We start from the raw sequence: 14710 nt of genomic DNA, 5'->3' as shown, positions 1-14710 counted from the left end.
AAACTGAAGGACTTGAATTGCCCATCTTTAATTGCCAACTCAGTGCGCTGTTTTGCTAGAAGTAATTCCATGGCACTGTACTAGAATGTGAAGCGTGTGCTAATGGCAGTTAGAAAAGCCTTTGTAATGGCAGTGTCAGGAACCTGGTTTCCGACTGCTCATAAAATATGGTGTCTGCAGGATTAGAGACAGTGGAGATGTGTTTTCTAAATTACCTCCAAAGGCAAAGTAAAGGAGGCAAAGGAGTAAAGGAGGTTGGAGCTTTTTATCAATATATTATCCCTTCAGTATAATGTGTAGATTCTGTGTGGATGTGCTTTGGGAAATGTGACTCAACCATAAAGATGGGGTTAACTTTCCTGGAGAGATTACACTGGGAGGAGCAGCTTCAGTTTTGTGAGACTTTCTTACCTCCCCTGGGTGGCAGGGCCATCTGGCAGGACCAGCAATCAGATGTTGGAGAGGTGACTGCACTCCTGGACCCGCCTGCCCAGGGCAAAGGGGCAGCGTGCAGCGGCCAGCTGGTGGTCTGCACACTGGGCTAGATATTCGAGTTCCATGTGTGAATGGGGTCAGTTACAACATAGCCCCTCTAGAGGTCTTGTAGAGCCAACAGAATACGTTTTCCTAAGGCCCTACTCATTATAAAATTTGCAAAGACAAGGTTTGTCTGAGCACCATGCTTGGGCTGAACACCAGAGGCCTACTGGAAGGTGCCTCATGCCTGGGTCTCTCTTTCTTCAAATGTTATTCAACTGTTTGTGCTTGTGTGTGTGTGTGTGTGTCTGACAATGGTCTTGGGCAGCAGGCCTGGGGAAAAATAGTTTGTCTCTGGGAGGACCAGGTGCTTGCAAGAAGCGCTTGGTGACTGGTGGGTGTGTTGTTTAGAGAACTGGGTGACTGCACAGGGGATATGTCGCTAATATGCCTTCCCTTTCCATCGCAGCGGAGCTGGAGTTTGCCCAGATCATCATCATCGTCGTGGTGGTCACGGTGATGGTTGTGGTCATTGTCTGCCTACTGAATCACTACAAAGTCTCCACACGGTCCTTCATCAACCGCCCACATCCAAGCAGGAGGCAGGAGGACGGGTCACAACCGGTAAGTGTGGCCTGAGCCTCTCGGTGCTGCCTAGGCCTCTGTTTCGGGCTCCAAATAGGCTGGGTGCCAGTAAGAGCCCCAAAGCGGGACAGCCTCTTGAACCCACCTGCTATGGTCCAAAGCATTGAAAACTCTATGGAAGGTTCTGATACTTCAAGAAAAGCATGTGCGTCATGAGAATTCTGCTCAGTGAGTCCTCACAAACTAAAGACACCTGTGTAACCACTAAGAAAAGAGATAGGACCAGCCCCCAGGAACACACTCTGGCCGTACTCCTAGGCCTGCTCCCCACAAGGTCACAACTACCTGCACAGCTGTCTGCACAGATTAGTTTTACCTGCTTCTAAACAATATGTTTAACAATAGAATCATACAGTAGGTGTTCTTTTGTGTTTGGCTTCTTTCACTAAATCACCCATGCTGTTACATGGAGACCTGTTTTGAAAACTGGCCCTGGAGGTGTCCAGTGATCCTTAATGCATTTGTGCAGCACTACCTGCATCTGTAAGACGTCACTTGTCTGAGATCAGCAGCATGGCAGGTGTGGGCAAGCTAGAAGTGGCAGGACAGCAGGGGCTCAGGGCCTCCTCAAGTGGATCAGGCTGGGCCGGGCTATGTAAGGGACTCACAGAACAGCCCACAGTAAGGCTCTACAGGTTGTTCTTTTTACAGTTTCTGGCTACTTCTTGCCCTGAGTCACTCCTCTGGAAAATAAAATACATATTCAGTTAAACCGATCTGTGATCTGCGCTTAGGAGGCAAAAGGCCACTGGCACTTTTTATTCTGAGCTGCTTTTACAATCTGTGATTTTCGTGGCCTCCAGTGAAAGGCTTGGGAATGTGAGTTTAGACAATTACAAGTTCTTGGTTTTCTGGTGGGCAAAAATGATACTGGATACTCAGCCCCTCAGGGCATGTGTCAGGACCAGGGAGGTCTGGTAACTGGCCTAGGGAGGCCATCATGGGTTCTGGCAGGTATAGGAGAGTGGCTACTGGGCTCAGGGCCCCTGGACCCCTCAGGAGGGCAGGGTCACAGTTCATCAGGGCTGCAGAGTTGCTCAGTGACCCATCTGCTCTGCTGTCCTCATGGGAGGAACTGAGGTTTGCTGGGCATTGGATGGGACTGCTGTGCACCACCCGTCAGACTCACAGAGATGAGACAGGATGCCATGGGGCTATGGGGAGCAGTCCTGAGAAAGAACCCCTTTCTCTCTCTTGCTTTCCCTTGTCCTCTGCTGTCCCCTTCCTTTGTCTCTCTGGGTCCCCAGTTGGGCCCACTAGCCTCCTCCGGCCCTATTAACATGGCTTTCCTCACAGCATGACAGTTTCCCTGTGGTCCCGGGCCCTTTGTCATCCCAGCAGTCTGGTAACTGAGGGGTCCAGACTCACTGAACGCTGGTGTCCTGATGCCTATAGATTCCCCACTATTGTATAAGGACAGTTCAGTTACCTAAAGGAGAGAACTAACTCTTCTGAAGTTCTGAGCACAGAATATACACAACTCCCCTGAGTTTAAAGGGAGAGGACAGAGAGAAAATCATACTCACAGCAACAGTTTCAGAACTGCAAAAGGATGAGCCATCACTGCTTTGCCTAAGCCTTAATGCAAAGACTGGAAATGCTGACTCCAGCCTTGGGGGAAAGAGGAAAACTATCCGTATTCATTGTCATCAATAGATAGCTCTCAAGTTTCTATGAAGTACCTGCCATGAATTTACCCAAGTTCCCTGCCTTAGGCTTTCTATTCCAATGCCTGAGGTATTTGGAGTCACTGCACACAGGGAACTCAGAATGCTTTTCTTATGCCTATCCTGGGTCCCCACCCACCTCTGTCTTCCCCACATATTTGCTTTGGGGATCATCTTGCTTCTACCTGATTCACCTTGCTTGGTGAAGTGGCTCCTTCTTCCACTCCTCAGTACATATATGGCCATTCCTGCTGTCACTGCCCCCATCCATGTATCCTCAAATTGTCCATGGGTCTGCTCCTCAGACTGGGAGCTCCATGACCCAGTCAGGTGATGGGACAGGTACACACACAATTATACCCTTACCAGCAAAGAGGTTGCAGCAGGATGACAATTTTACAAAGGCAGAAAAGTGAAATTTTAAGTTTGTTTTAATCAGAACATGTCTTCTGTTTCATTTGGGAATGGCTTTGAGTGGGGCGCCTGGGTGGCTCAGTTGGGCATCCAACCCTTGATTTCGGCTCACATCATGATCGTCATGGTTCATGGGATCAAGCCTTGCATTGGGGTCTATGCTGGCAGCATGGAGCCTGCTTGGGATTCTTTCTGTCTCTCCTTCTCTCTGCCTCTCTTCCACACTCATGTGCGTGTGCACTCTCTCTTTCAAAATAAATAAACTTTTTTTTTTTTTAAAAAAGGGAATGGGTTTGTGTCAAGTCCTCTTCCTGGGGCAGTGGCTTACCTGTGTCCACCCTGTTCCAGGACTTCTTGGGCAACAGTGCCTCCATTTCTTGACATTGAAAAGATAATTAAGTGATTTTTAGATGCCCCTTCAGGGCTATACAGCAAGTGAAGATAATCAGTATCTAGTGATTGTGTCTGCAGAGGTCTTTATCACGCTCTGTGCCTAATTTTGTTAATAACGTCTGAAAGTTTTACCCCTGAGAGCTGGACCCTAGTTCTGAAATGCAGGCTGCACACAGCTTAGGGTTCAATTTCTTGTTACTACTATACTATTTTTTCTTTTCTTTGAGTGGCCCAGCACTGACTGGCTGCTGTTGCTTCTCAAAGCTTGGATTTTCCTCAATAAAATGAGAATATGGATATTGCAAAACTTAGCAATGCACTGTGTTCACCATTTCAAAAAAAATTTTTTTAACGTTTATTTATTTTTGAGACAGAGAGAGACAGAGCATGAATGTGTTCACCATTTCAAACTCAAGATGTATTTTAACACAGTGACCAGAGACCATTCAGGCCCAGTCTGTAGCTCCATATCATGACTAGGACTATTGGCCTAATGTATAGTCCAAAGAGAAAGGAGAGAGAGTGAGAAAAAAAACCTTACTTTTCTTCTGAACACAAATACAAATGTAGACAGCACTGTGGGCCACTTACACTCTTTCTCTCTACCCAGGAATGTGCCCCCAACCAGGCTTCTTGCCTCCTACTTGTCTACCTCTCCTCCCTAATGCCTTTATAAGGCATAAGGAAGAAATGCTGCTTCCCTTAGTACAGTACTGGGAGAGCAGTTGATTAATATACACTCATGGTTCCCAATTGGAGTGATTATGCCCCCTAGGGGACATTTGACAACATTGAGAGCCATTTTTGGTTGTCATAATTAGGGGATGCTACAGGGATGCTCTAAACATCCTGGAATGCACAGGGTAGCCCCCGCAACAAGGAACTATCTGACCCTAAATGTCAGTAGTGCCGAAGTAGAGAACCTCTAATCTCACTAGTGTTGAATGCCATCCTTCCTAGAGGTGCTTTGCTGTTCAAAGAGGTTGCCTATTAACATAAGTGGATCTCTCATGGCTGGCTCTGAGGTTTCAACAGAGAGAAGAGTACACTTCCCAGAGGCTTGGCAGAAAGTGTTGGGGGTCCCTTGCATGATCAGAGGGTCCTGGTTGGAGACTCTGCCTTGGGAATAGTTTCCCCTACCCATTTCTACTTTCCTTTGTTCATTCAGTCATTCACTGGACATGAACCAGACATTGAGCAAAATAATGAAGGAACAATGTGAGGTTTCCTTGCCCCTGACCCTCCCTGCTACCATCAGCAGCATCCAGATGGCTAATTCTACTTGGCATTTTCTCAATCTTAATTGGGAGAGGCTAGGGATCTCCAGTGGCCATTTGTATATATCAAGTGGCTGTTGGCTATAGGAGGAGTCTGGGATGGGGCGTGAGGACTCAGCATGAGAAAGGAAGGCTCTGCTCTTACTGACAGAGCTCATCACTGACAGCCTCCTGGGTTCCCAGTGGCATTGTGCATATTTGTACTCCTTGGGGGAAAGGTGACTGGTGAAGATGGATGCCTTTGTGGTTACTGCTGTCTGTGTGGTTTCATGCCTGTCACTAGAACACCTGAGGGCTACTGAAACACCTTTCCCGATGTCAGCATCTAAATCCCACCTTCCCTGGAGCCTGAATGGTGGGGCTGCAGTACCCTCTAGTTGGCAGCTTGTGGCTGTGGAATGCCCCTTCCAGCCTCACCTGGGTGAGCATCTCATGGTCTGAGCCTGTCATTGCTGACATCCCCTCACTTCTGGGAGCCTTTTAGCCCCATTTGTTCTAAAACCATGTGAGGTCTCCATGAGCATGTTAGTAAAAGGTACAATTTATTTATTTATTTATTTATTTATTTATTTATTTATTTATTTTTAAATATTTATTTATTTTTGGGAGAGAGAGACAGAGAGAGAGAGCAAGCTTGTGCAGGCGAGAGCAGGGAGAGACAAAGAGAGAGGAGAGAGAGAATCCCAAGCAGGTTCTGCGACATCAGCACAGAGCCCTGCGACATCAGCACAGAGCCCAACGTGGGGCTTGATCTCACAAATTGCAAGATCATGACCTGAGCCGAAATCAAGAGTCAGATGCTTAACTGACTGAATCACCCAGGTGCCCAAAAGGTATATTTATTTTAAACTTGTGAGAAGGGCTGTGCATCTAATTTATCAACTTCTATGTGATTTGGTTTAACACTTTGTTAAGTTTATTTTTATATATTTCTTCCAGAAGACTTGCTAGTCAAGATTAAAAAATAAAGGACAATAGTTGGATTTTGTTTTCAAGGAAGAGGTTGTACATGTAGATGTTCTGATTTGACTGAGGAAATTTCACTGCCAAGATGTGTGCTGCCCCTCTGCTCACTGATGATTTGCACTTCAACCAAAGGGAAAAGCAGAACTGAGGTTAATAAGATAGAATCTTAGCTGTGAATATTCCTAGTTCTCAGGGAGATTCTTCTGGAAAATGGTTGGTTGGAACAGTTGCCCCCTTGGGCCAAATGCCAGGCTCACCCTGATTCTGGGAGGTTTGCTTTGTAAAGTCAAAGACACTTTCATCCCTGACTCCACCACACACACCTTCTTCCTCATGCGACACCCCCTCTCAGGGTCTCCCCTGCCAGTTCCAAGTGTCTTTTGGAAGCACACACTTTCTGTACCAGGTCCCTCTGGCCAAGGAAGGAATGGATGGGAATCTGTATTGGCCCAGGCCAATCAGCCTTCATCACCATGGTGTCTCTGACACACCGTGCCAGGGGAGCCCAGGGACAGGACAATACTGGCCATGAATTTGTTGGTAACAGTCATTTCTGGATAAAATTGAAAAATAGCAACCTAGGCTTAAATCAAGAAAAGTAAATGTTTATCTAATGGCAAAGAGCAGTGAATGGCTTTGTGACATAAATCTCTATGTATTCTTTCTGAGGTAGCCTCAGCTTATTTTTTAGAGCCTGGGTTTATGTGATTTCAGAGCTTTGATACTGTCTAGATCTCTTTTCATTACTTTAGACTGCCAAGTAATAGGAAGACAATAAGGGGGCATAAATATTCCAGACACAGCCCTGAAAGGTATTTGCTTACATCACTGGAGCCTCTCTTACCAGAGCTGGGTGGGCGTGGGGGCATGAGCAGCCTTTTCTGACAGCCTGTAGCCCCACCCAGCAGGGCCACCTGAACCCACCTGGACAGCCCAGGGTGCAGTGGGAAGTGGGCGAGGTCAGAGTGGCCAGCCACTTACTGAGGAGCAGCAGAGGGACAGAACCTTTTTACTTACCTGTATGAACTGTATGAAATTGTAGCGCTTCAGCCATTGGACCTATAAAAGCAGCAATTTCAATTAAAAAATTCATGGAAGGAGTCATGTCAAGCATTTCTTCCTTAGGAACCGCTGCAGGGATTAAATCAGGAAAATACAGGTGCCTCAGCCTCCCTGTGGAGACAGAGCAGCGCCAAGCCAGCGCTCAGCACAGTCTGTGCTGCACCAGCTCCAGGGGGAGATGCAGGTGGGATGCTGGGAAGGAGGCCGCTTTTTTGTCCCCTGGTGTTTGGAAGGAGGACATGACTGCAGTGACCAGTACAGAAGCTGGAGTTCTTCTGATCCAAAGTGTCCCAGTATAGGGGAAGTCCACACCCAGAGACTCTCCCTACAGCTGTTGCAGACTCGGCTTAAGATGTGACCAGTGTGTATGGTTTGCCCCACAGGGTGTTTTGACAAAACTTGATTGACAGTAACTATTGGGAGATTTCACATAAAAACTGGAGTTTACATTTTCTCTTGAAAAGTCTGCATATCAGGCCTCTATTCCTGCCTCTGGCACTCTCTAAGATGGGACCACGAAGCAGTTGCCAGGCTGAATGGGTTGGTGCTCACCTTTTGACTACGGTTCCATCTCTCTTGGGGGAACCCCCAGTTGTGGGTGCGGTGCCATTGCTACCTATTGCTTTGCACAGTGGTGGTTGTTTTTTAGAGAAAATATATCCTGCACTTATGTCTTTATCACAAGGGTGAAAACAAAGATAGACTAAGAGGCCCACTGGTTTCCAGAGAAATGGGAGGGAACTTCTTTGTGGAAGTAAAGATCATTCCTGAAAGATTAGACATTCAACCAAGTATGTCTGGGCCAGCAGAGTCCAGTGTCTCCTTTGCCAGATGGATGTGTTTGTTCTGGACCTTGCAGTTCAGTCCAGGCCCCAGAGCAAGGCAGTCTTCTCTGTGGCTGGTGTCTGTGGCCAAGAGAGTAGAGGTGACTGTGGGCTCCTCTTGTTGGCCTTGGGAGCAGGGGTGGCTTGAGAATGGGCAGTTCTGGACACCCCTAGAAGCAGCTCAGGAATCCACTGCAGTGGCTCAGAAGTCACCATGCTTGAAAAGCCCACAGGCTGTGTCCTGGGCCCAATGAAGGGTGCAGGGAGTCAGGGGAGTCACCACACACACAGTTCATTCCCACAGTGACTAAAGAGCTAGACTGCTGTGTACCTGCCTTTTCTCATTTCTACTTAGGTTTAGAAAAGCATTTAGAAAAACATTTCTAAAATGATAGAAATGAACTATTTTCAGTAAGGTGCGAAAAAAAAAAGAACTAAAGGGCTTGATGAGGCAGTTATAATAGGCATGTCTCTGACACTCCAGACTACAGAAAAGAGAGCCCCTCTGGCTTTATTTAGCATCAGATTGAGATGAAAGATGGCAGGGGATAGTTTCTCTGTGGGTGAGGGAGATTCTTGTTGCACTGTGAGACCGGGGGTATTTGTTGTCAACTTTGTCCCATAACAATTCTCCATTATTTCATGAGCCACTGAAACTACATTTCCTGATGTCACAGGGACTGCAAGAGGTAGGTGAGCACCTACTGTAAACTCCAAGCACAGATTTCCTCTTGGCAGTCAAGCCGTTTTCTCCCTGAATAAGTGAGGATGCAGTCAAGCCACCAGACTGGCCATTTAAAAGGCTTTTACCCTTTGGTGTATCTGATTGAAGCATTGGAAGATAGATAATTTTAACAGCTTCAGAGTGAGAATGTCTCCCTTCAAGTAAGAGAAACAGGAGGCCAAGTTGCTAGCAAAAATTGGATCAGGTTGCTGGGCCACAGCTGTTAATATAGCAGATTCTCATCTGAACAAAAGTAGAAAGACCTTTTCAGTGGCCAAGATTTGTCTTTGCAGCAATGCGAGTAGCACAGATTGTCCCTCCACTGTTGTTGCCAGTGCTCGGAACAGTTTTGGAATTACCCTCAGAGCTTGCAGGTCATTTTTGGAAATTTTTCAAAGGAAAAATATTTTTTAGTGTCTTGATGGCAAATCTTCCTTTTTCTTATTTGTTCACTGAGGATGGATTTGATTTTTGGTATCAGCCAAACTCCATTTGGAGTTAAGTCTTACAAATGATGAGACTGATCAGACTAACTGATACAATTTTGGTACAAAACCAAGTGTGGCTCAATTAGTAAGACTGATGTTTTCTGAGCTACAAACTGATGCTGTAGAGAAAGGTCAGGAAGGACCCACAGAAAACGAATGGCTTCCTCTGGAGAGGATCTGGGATTGCAGGAGGTGGGCAAAGAGAGCCTGGTTTGTGTGTTAAAAGTTTTGTGGTTAGGGGCTCCTGGGTGGCTCAGTTGGTTAAGCTTCTGACTTTGGCTCAGGTCATGATTTCGTAATTTGTCAGTTCGAGCCCTGCTTCGGGCTCTGTGCTGATAGCTGGGAGCCTGCTTCTGTGTCTCCCTCTGTCTATGCCCCTCCCCCGTTCATGTTCTGTCTCTCTCTTTAAAAAAAATAAAATAAAATAAAAACTTTTATGGTAAGGATGTATTTGTGTATTACATTTGGAATTAAAAAAACATTCTCTGCTCACATAAACTGATGCTGAAGACAACTGCAATAATGTTCTGAGCATCTATAGACTATTAAGGTAACTGATTTGAGCTGGTTTGTGCTGTGACAAAAAGCATGCTAAAATCAGATTTTTAAGTAAAATTGATGAAAATTTTAAGAGACAAATTTTAGTCATGTTTTAGATAGACAATATAGCTTAATAATCTAATGATAAAGGTTATTTGTTTATACTTAGTCCTTAGAAATTGGTGCAAATTGTTCTGGGGAAAGAAGAGTTCTCTAAATCATTCTAATTCTGTGGCCTTTGTTGAGGATGCTCCCCGGAGCTGTCAAAAGACACCAAGGGAAGTAGCTGGGTTCTGGCTCTGTATCAATCCCCTACCAGCTCTATGACCTTGGGAAAAGCATTTGCCCTGTTTCTAGTCTTACTCTCACAAAAGAGGAGGTGATTCAGCCGATGCTGAATAGCATGTAGTTCCACATTTCTCTGTTGCCCTGAGTTTTCTAATTCCCAGGCTGGTTTCTCTCCAGGTCTAATTGCTCATTCTCCCCCAGCACCAAGCCCAGGACAGGGACCTGTGTGGCTCCTTTTCTGCTTGCTCAGGACTATAGATCTCCCTGATCCATTGTATTGTTCTGGAAATATAAAGGATTCCCTTTTCTTCCCAACAGATCTTCCTGGATGAATTGTGTTTCTCTTAAGGGATGTGCCCTAGATTGAGCAGTTGGGAAGGACATTTTAAGTCTTGAAAATAAGTCTGATGGTGGATTCCCAAGGAGGAATAGTGGGGGAAGTCCTGGGGAAAATAGTTATTGATACCCAGAGGTATCACCTTTGCATCTAAGTTGTTACTGCCATCTAGAGTGGAAAGACAGTAATACTAAAGTATTTGGATGGTGGAGAGGCTGTGTGAGGAAAAGGAAGAAATGAGAGAAAATGTATTTTTCCAGATGGTAAAGGTGTTGCTGAATATCCAAAGATGAGTTTTACCTATGCTTTGAAGTTCTCACCCTGGGACAAGGAGAAAATATATTTCCAAATATTTGAGGGCATACAATACTTTTCATTCACTGAGCCCTTTGGTACAAGACAATATCCAGCAATGGCCTTGCTTTACCACAAACTGGCTGTCACCTCCAGTGAACAGTATAAATCTAAATCATATCTAAAATGAGGGATGACTGGCTTAGATCAGAGGCCTTCAGATGGTTTGTAACCCTGAAGAACAATAAGAAACACATTTTATATCATAATCCACGATACACAACTAAGGCAGAAATTTTGCAAAACAATACTTACAATGTACTCAGGCATTATCTATTCTGTTTCAGTTTTTTGGAATACTGGTTGTGACCCACTTAAATTGATTTTCCAGTTCTCTAAGAGGCTGCAACTCACGGTTTGAAAAACACTTTTTAAAAGGTATTTCCAGTTTCACAGAGAGCTTATTGTTTCCAGTCCCTAAATCTGATTCCTGTTGTCCTCTGTATGTGGTAAGGAAAGTTTAGCTGAAAGCATAAAACTAAGAAGGTTCATAAGGTCATAGGAGTGGACTTACACATGGATGCAAGGCAGCAGGCTTTAGCTGCAGCTCACAGCAGAAGCCCCAGTAAGTCATGGTCACATGTGTCTCTTTTAATGCTATAAATGTTGTATCTTTTGGATGGAAAAAGATCCAAAAGATAAAGAAATGAAAAAGATTATAAAAGAGTACTATGAATAAGTTGAAATGGACAGATTCCTAGAAACATACCCTACTAAGATTGACTCATGAAGAAATAGAAAATCTGAATAGATCTGTAACTAGTAAGGAGGTTGAATCAATATTCAAAACCTCACAACAAAGAAAATAACCTGGAACAGATGCCTTCATTGTTAATTCTACCACACATTTAAAGAAGAATTAATCCAATCTTTCTCAAACTCTTCCAAAAAATTTGAATAGGAGAGAACGCTTTCTCACTGACTCTGTGAAGCCAGCATTTCCCTCAAGCCAAAGACCCAACAGTAAGAGAAAACCATAAACCTATATCCTTTATGAATATTGATACAAAAATCTTCAACAAAATACTAACAAACTGAATTCGGTAGAATACTAAAAGGATTATACACTATGACCAAATGGGGTTTATTTCTCTAATGCGAGGATGGTTCCACATATGAAAATCAATCAATCTACTGTTCATTAATAGAATGAAGGGGAAAAACTACATGATCATCCCATTGATGCAGAGAAAGTCTTTAAAAGTATTCAACACTTTTTCATGATTACAAACACTCAACAAACTAGAACACAAGGAAACTATTTCAACATAATAAATGCCATTTTTTTGAAAAGCCCACAGCTAACATACTTAATGGTAAAGGAACAAAAACTTTTCCTCTAAGATCAGTAACAAGACAAAATGCATGCTCTCACCGTTTCTATTTCAATATTGTATTTATTGGAAGTTTTAGCCAGAGAAACTCAACAGAAGAAGAGATAAAAGACACTCCAGTTAGAAAGGAAAAATTAAAATTGTCTCTGTTCAGAGATATCATGATTTTATATATAGAAAAACATAAAGATTCCAACAAACAAAAACCTGCTAGAACTAATAAACAAATTGAGCAAAGTTGCAGGATACAAAAATCAATATGGAAAAATCAGTTGCTACTTGACACTAACAATGAACAATCTGGAAAGGAAATTAAGAAATCAATTCCATTAAAAGTAGCATCAAAAAGAATAACATACTTAGGAATAAACCTAACTAAGTAGGAGGTGAAAGATTTGTACACTGAAAACTATACAACGTTGCTGAAAGAATTTAGACACAAATGGAAGACATCTTGTGTTCATGGATTGGAAGACTTGATATTTTTTAAATGTCAGTACTACCCAAAGCAATCTACAGATTCAGTGCAGTTCCTATCAATAATGTTTTTTTGCAGAAAAAAAAAAGTCCATCCTAAAATTCATATTCTATCTCAGGGGAGGTAGCTACACCACCCCCCCAACCATAGCCAAAATGATATTGAGAAAGAATAACAAAGTTGGAAGTCTCACACTTCTTGGTTTCAAAACTTATTACACAGCTAGAGTAAAAAAACAAAAACAAAAACAAACAAAAAAAAAACAATGTGGTACTGGCATAAAGACAGATTTATAGACCAATGGAATAGAATAGGGAGCCCAGAAATAAACTCTCCCATATATGGTCAAATGATTTTTGACAAGGATGCCAAGACCATATTCAAGGAAAAAGGACAGTCTTTTAAAAAATGGTGTTGGAATGGGCACCTGAGTGGCTCAGTTGGTTGAGCGTCTGACTTCGGCTCAGGTGATCTTGCAGTCAGTGAGTTTGAGCCCCACATCGGGCTCTGTGCTGACAGCTCAGAGCCTGGAGCCTGCTTTGAATTCTGTGTCTCCCTCTCTCTCTGCCCCTCCCCCATTTATGCTCTGTCTCTCTCTGTCTCTCAAAAATAAATAATTGTAAAAAAAAATTTTTTTTAATGGTGCTGGAAAAACTGGGTGTCCACATTCAAAATAATGACATTGAATACTTACCATCTTATACCATATACAAAAAATCATCTCAGAATGTTCCAAAAACCTAAATGTAAGAGCTAAAGCCATGAAACTCTTAAAGAAAACAAGAGAAGGGGTTCCTGGGTGGCTCAGTCGGTTAAGCATCCGACTTCAGCTCAGGTCATGATCTCACAGCTTGTGGGTTTGAGCACTGCGTTGGGCTTTATGCTGACAGCTCAGAGCCTGGAGCCTGCTTTGGATTGTGTCTCCCTTTCTCTCTCTGCCCCTCCCCTGTTCACTTGCTCTCTCTCGCTCTCTCTCTCTCTCAAAAATAACAAATAAACTGGGGCGCCCGGGTGGCTCAGTCGGTTAAGCGTCCGACTTCAGCTCAGGTCACGATCTCACGGTCCGTGAGTCCGAGCCCCGCGTCAGGCTCTGGGCTGATGGCTCAGAGCCTGGAGCCTGTTTCGGATTCTGTGTCTCCCTCTCTCTCTGCCCTTCCCCCGTTCATGCTCTGTCTCTCTCTGTCTCAAAAATAAATAAACGTTAAAAAAATTAAAAAAAAAAATAACAAATAAACATTTAAAAAAAGTTTAAAAAAAAGAAAACAAGGGAAAATTTTCATAAAACTGGGCTTGGCAATGATTTCTTGGATATGACACCAAAAACACAGGCAACAACAAAAAAAATAGGTAAATTAGAATTCAAAAATTCAGAAGTTGTTCATCAAAGGAAGTTGTTCACTGCCCAGAGAGGGAAAGGCAAGTCACAGAATGAGAAAAAATATTTGCAAATCATATAGTATCAAGAATATATAGGGGCACCTGGGTGGCTCAGTCAGTTGAGTGTCTGACTTCGGCTCAGGTCATGACCTCACAGTTTGTGAGTTCAAGCCCCGGATCAGGCCCTGTGCTGACAGCTCAAAGCCTGGAGCCTGCTTCCAATTCTGTGTCTGCCCCTCCTCTGCTCATGCTCTGAAAAATAAATAAACATTAAAAAATTAAAAAAAAAAAGAATATATAAAGAACTCCTACAATTCAACAACAAAATAATAGACAACCCAATTTAAAAATAGGCAAAGGACTTGAATAGACATTTCTTCAGCGAAGATATCCAACAAGCACACTGAGAAGAGCTCAATATCACTAATTGTGATGATAATTTTATGTGTCGACTTGACTGGGCTAAGCAATGCCAAAATAACTAATAGAACATTACGTTTGGATGTGTCTGTGAGAGTAATTCTGGAAGAGATGAACATTTGACTCAGTTGACTGAGAAAAGAAAATCTGTCCTCCCCAGTGTGAGCAGGCATCATCCAATGCCTGGTGGGCTCGAATAGAACAAAAAGGTGGAGGAAGGGTAATTTTTCTCTCTTATTGAGCTGGGGGTTACATCTTCTGCCCTTAAACATCAAAGCTCCTGGTTCTTGGGCCTTTGGACTCTAAAACTTAACACTTGTGGCCCCCTGGCTTCTCAGAGCACCAGACTCAGACCAAACTATACTACCAGCTTTCCTTGTTCTCCATCTTGCACATGGAAGATTGTGGGGCTTCTCTGTCTCTAAAACCACATAAACCAATTCCTATAATAAATATCCTCCTTTATGTGCATATATTTATAATGATGTTTCCTACTGGTTTTGTTTCTCTAGAAAGCCTCAAGTTAATACAATAATTATACACAAATCAAAACCAAAAGAAGGCACTACATCACACCCATTGGGAAGGCTGTTATCAAAAACAACCCAGAAAATAACAAGTGTTGGTGAAGATGTGAAGAAATCG

At 43.5% G+C, this 14710-nt stretch overlaps 1 protein-coding gene across 10 annotated transcripts in view; it reads left to right on the top strand.

The window, feature by feature from the left end:
- Positions 1-14710, top strand: part of LDLRAD4 (low density lipoprotein receptor class A domain containing 4) — a 180125-nt gene that overhangs the window by 150269 nt on the left and 15146 nt on the right. For all 10 annotated transcript variants that reach the window (XM_042910182.1, XM_042910181.1, XM_042910177.1 and 7 more), the window contains one exon: positions 947-1101. In XM_042910182.1, the coding sequence (XP_042766116.1) occupies positions 997-1101 (105 nt within the window). In that variant the 5' untranslated portion in view covers positions 947-996. The remainder of the gene's footprint in view (positions 1-946; positions 1102-14710) is intronic.

Source organism: Panthera leo, chromosome D3, assembly GCF_018350215.1.
Source record: "Panthera leo isolate Ple1 chromosome D3, P.leo_Ple1_pat1.1, whole genome shotgun sequence".
NCBI lineage: Eukaryota > Metazoa > Chordata > Mammalia > Carnivora > Felidae > Panthera > Panthera leo.
The sequence above is the reverse complement of the archived record's forward strand: the minus strand, read 5'-3'. Positions and strand labels throughout refer to the sequence as shown.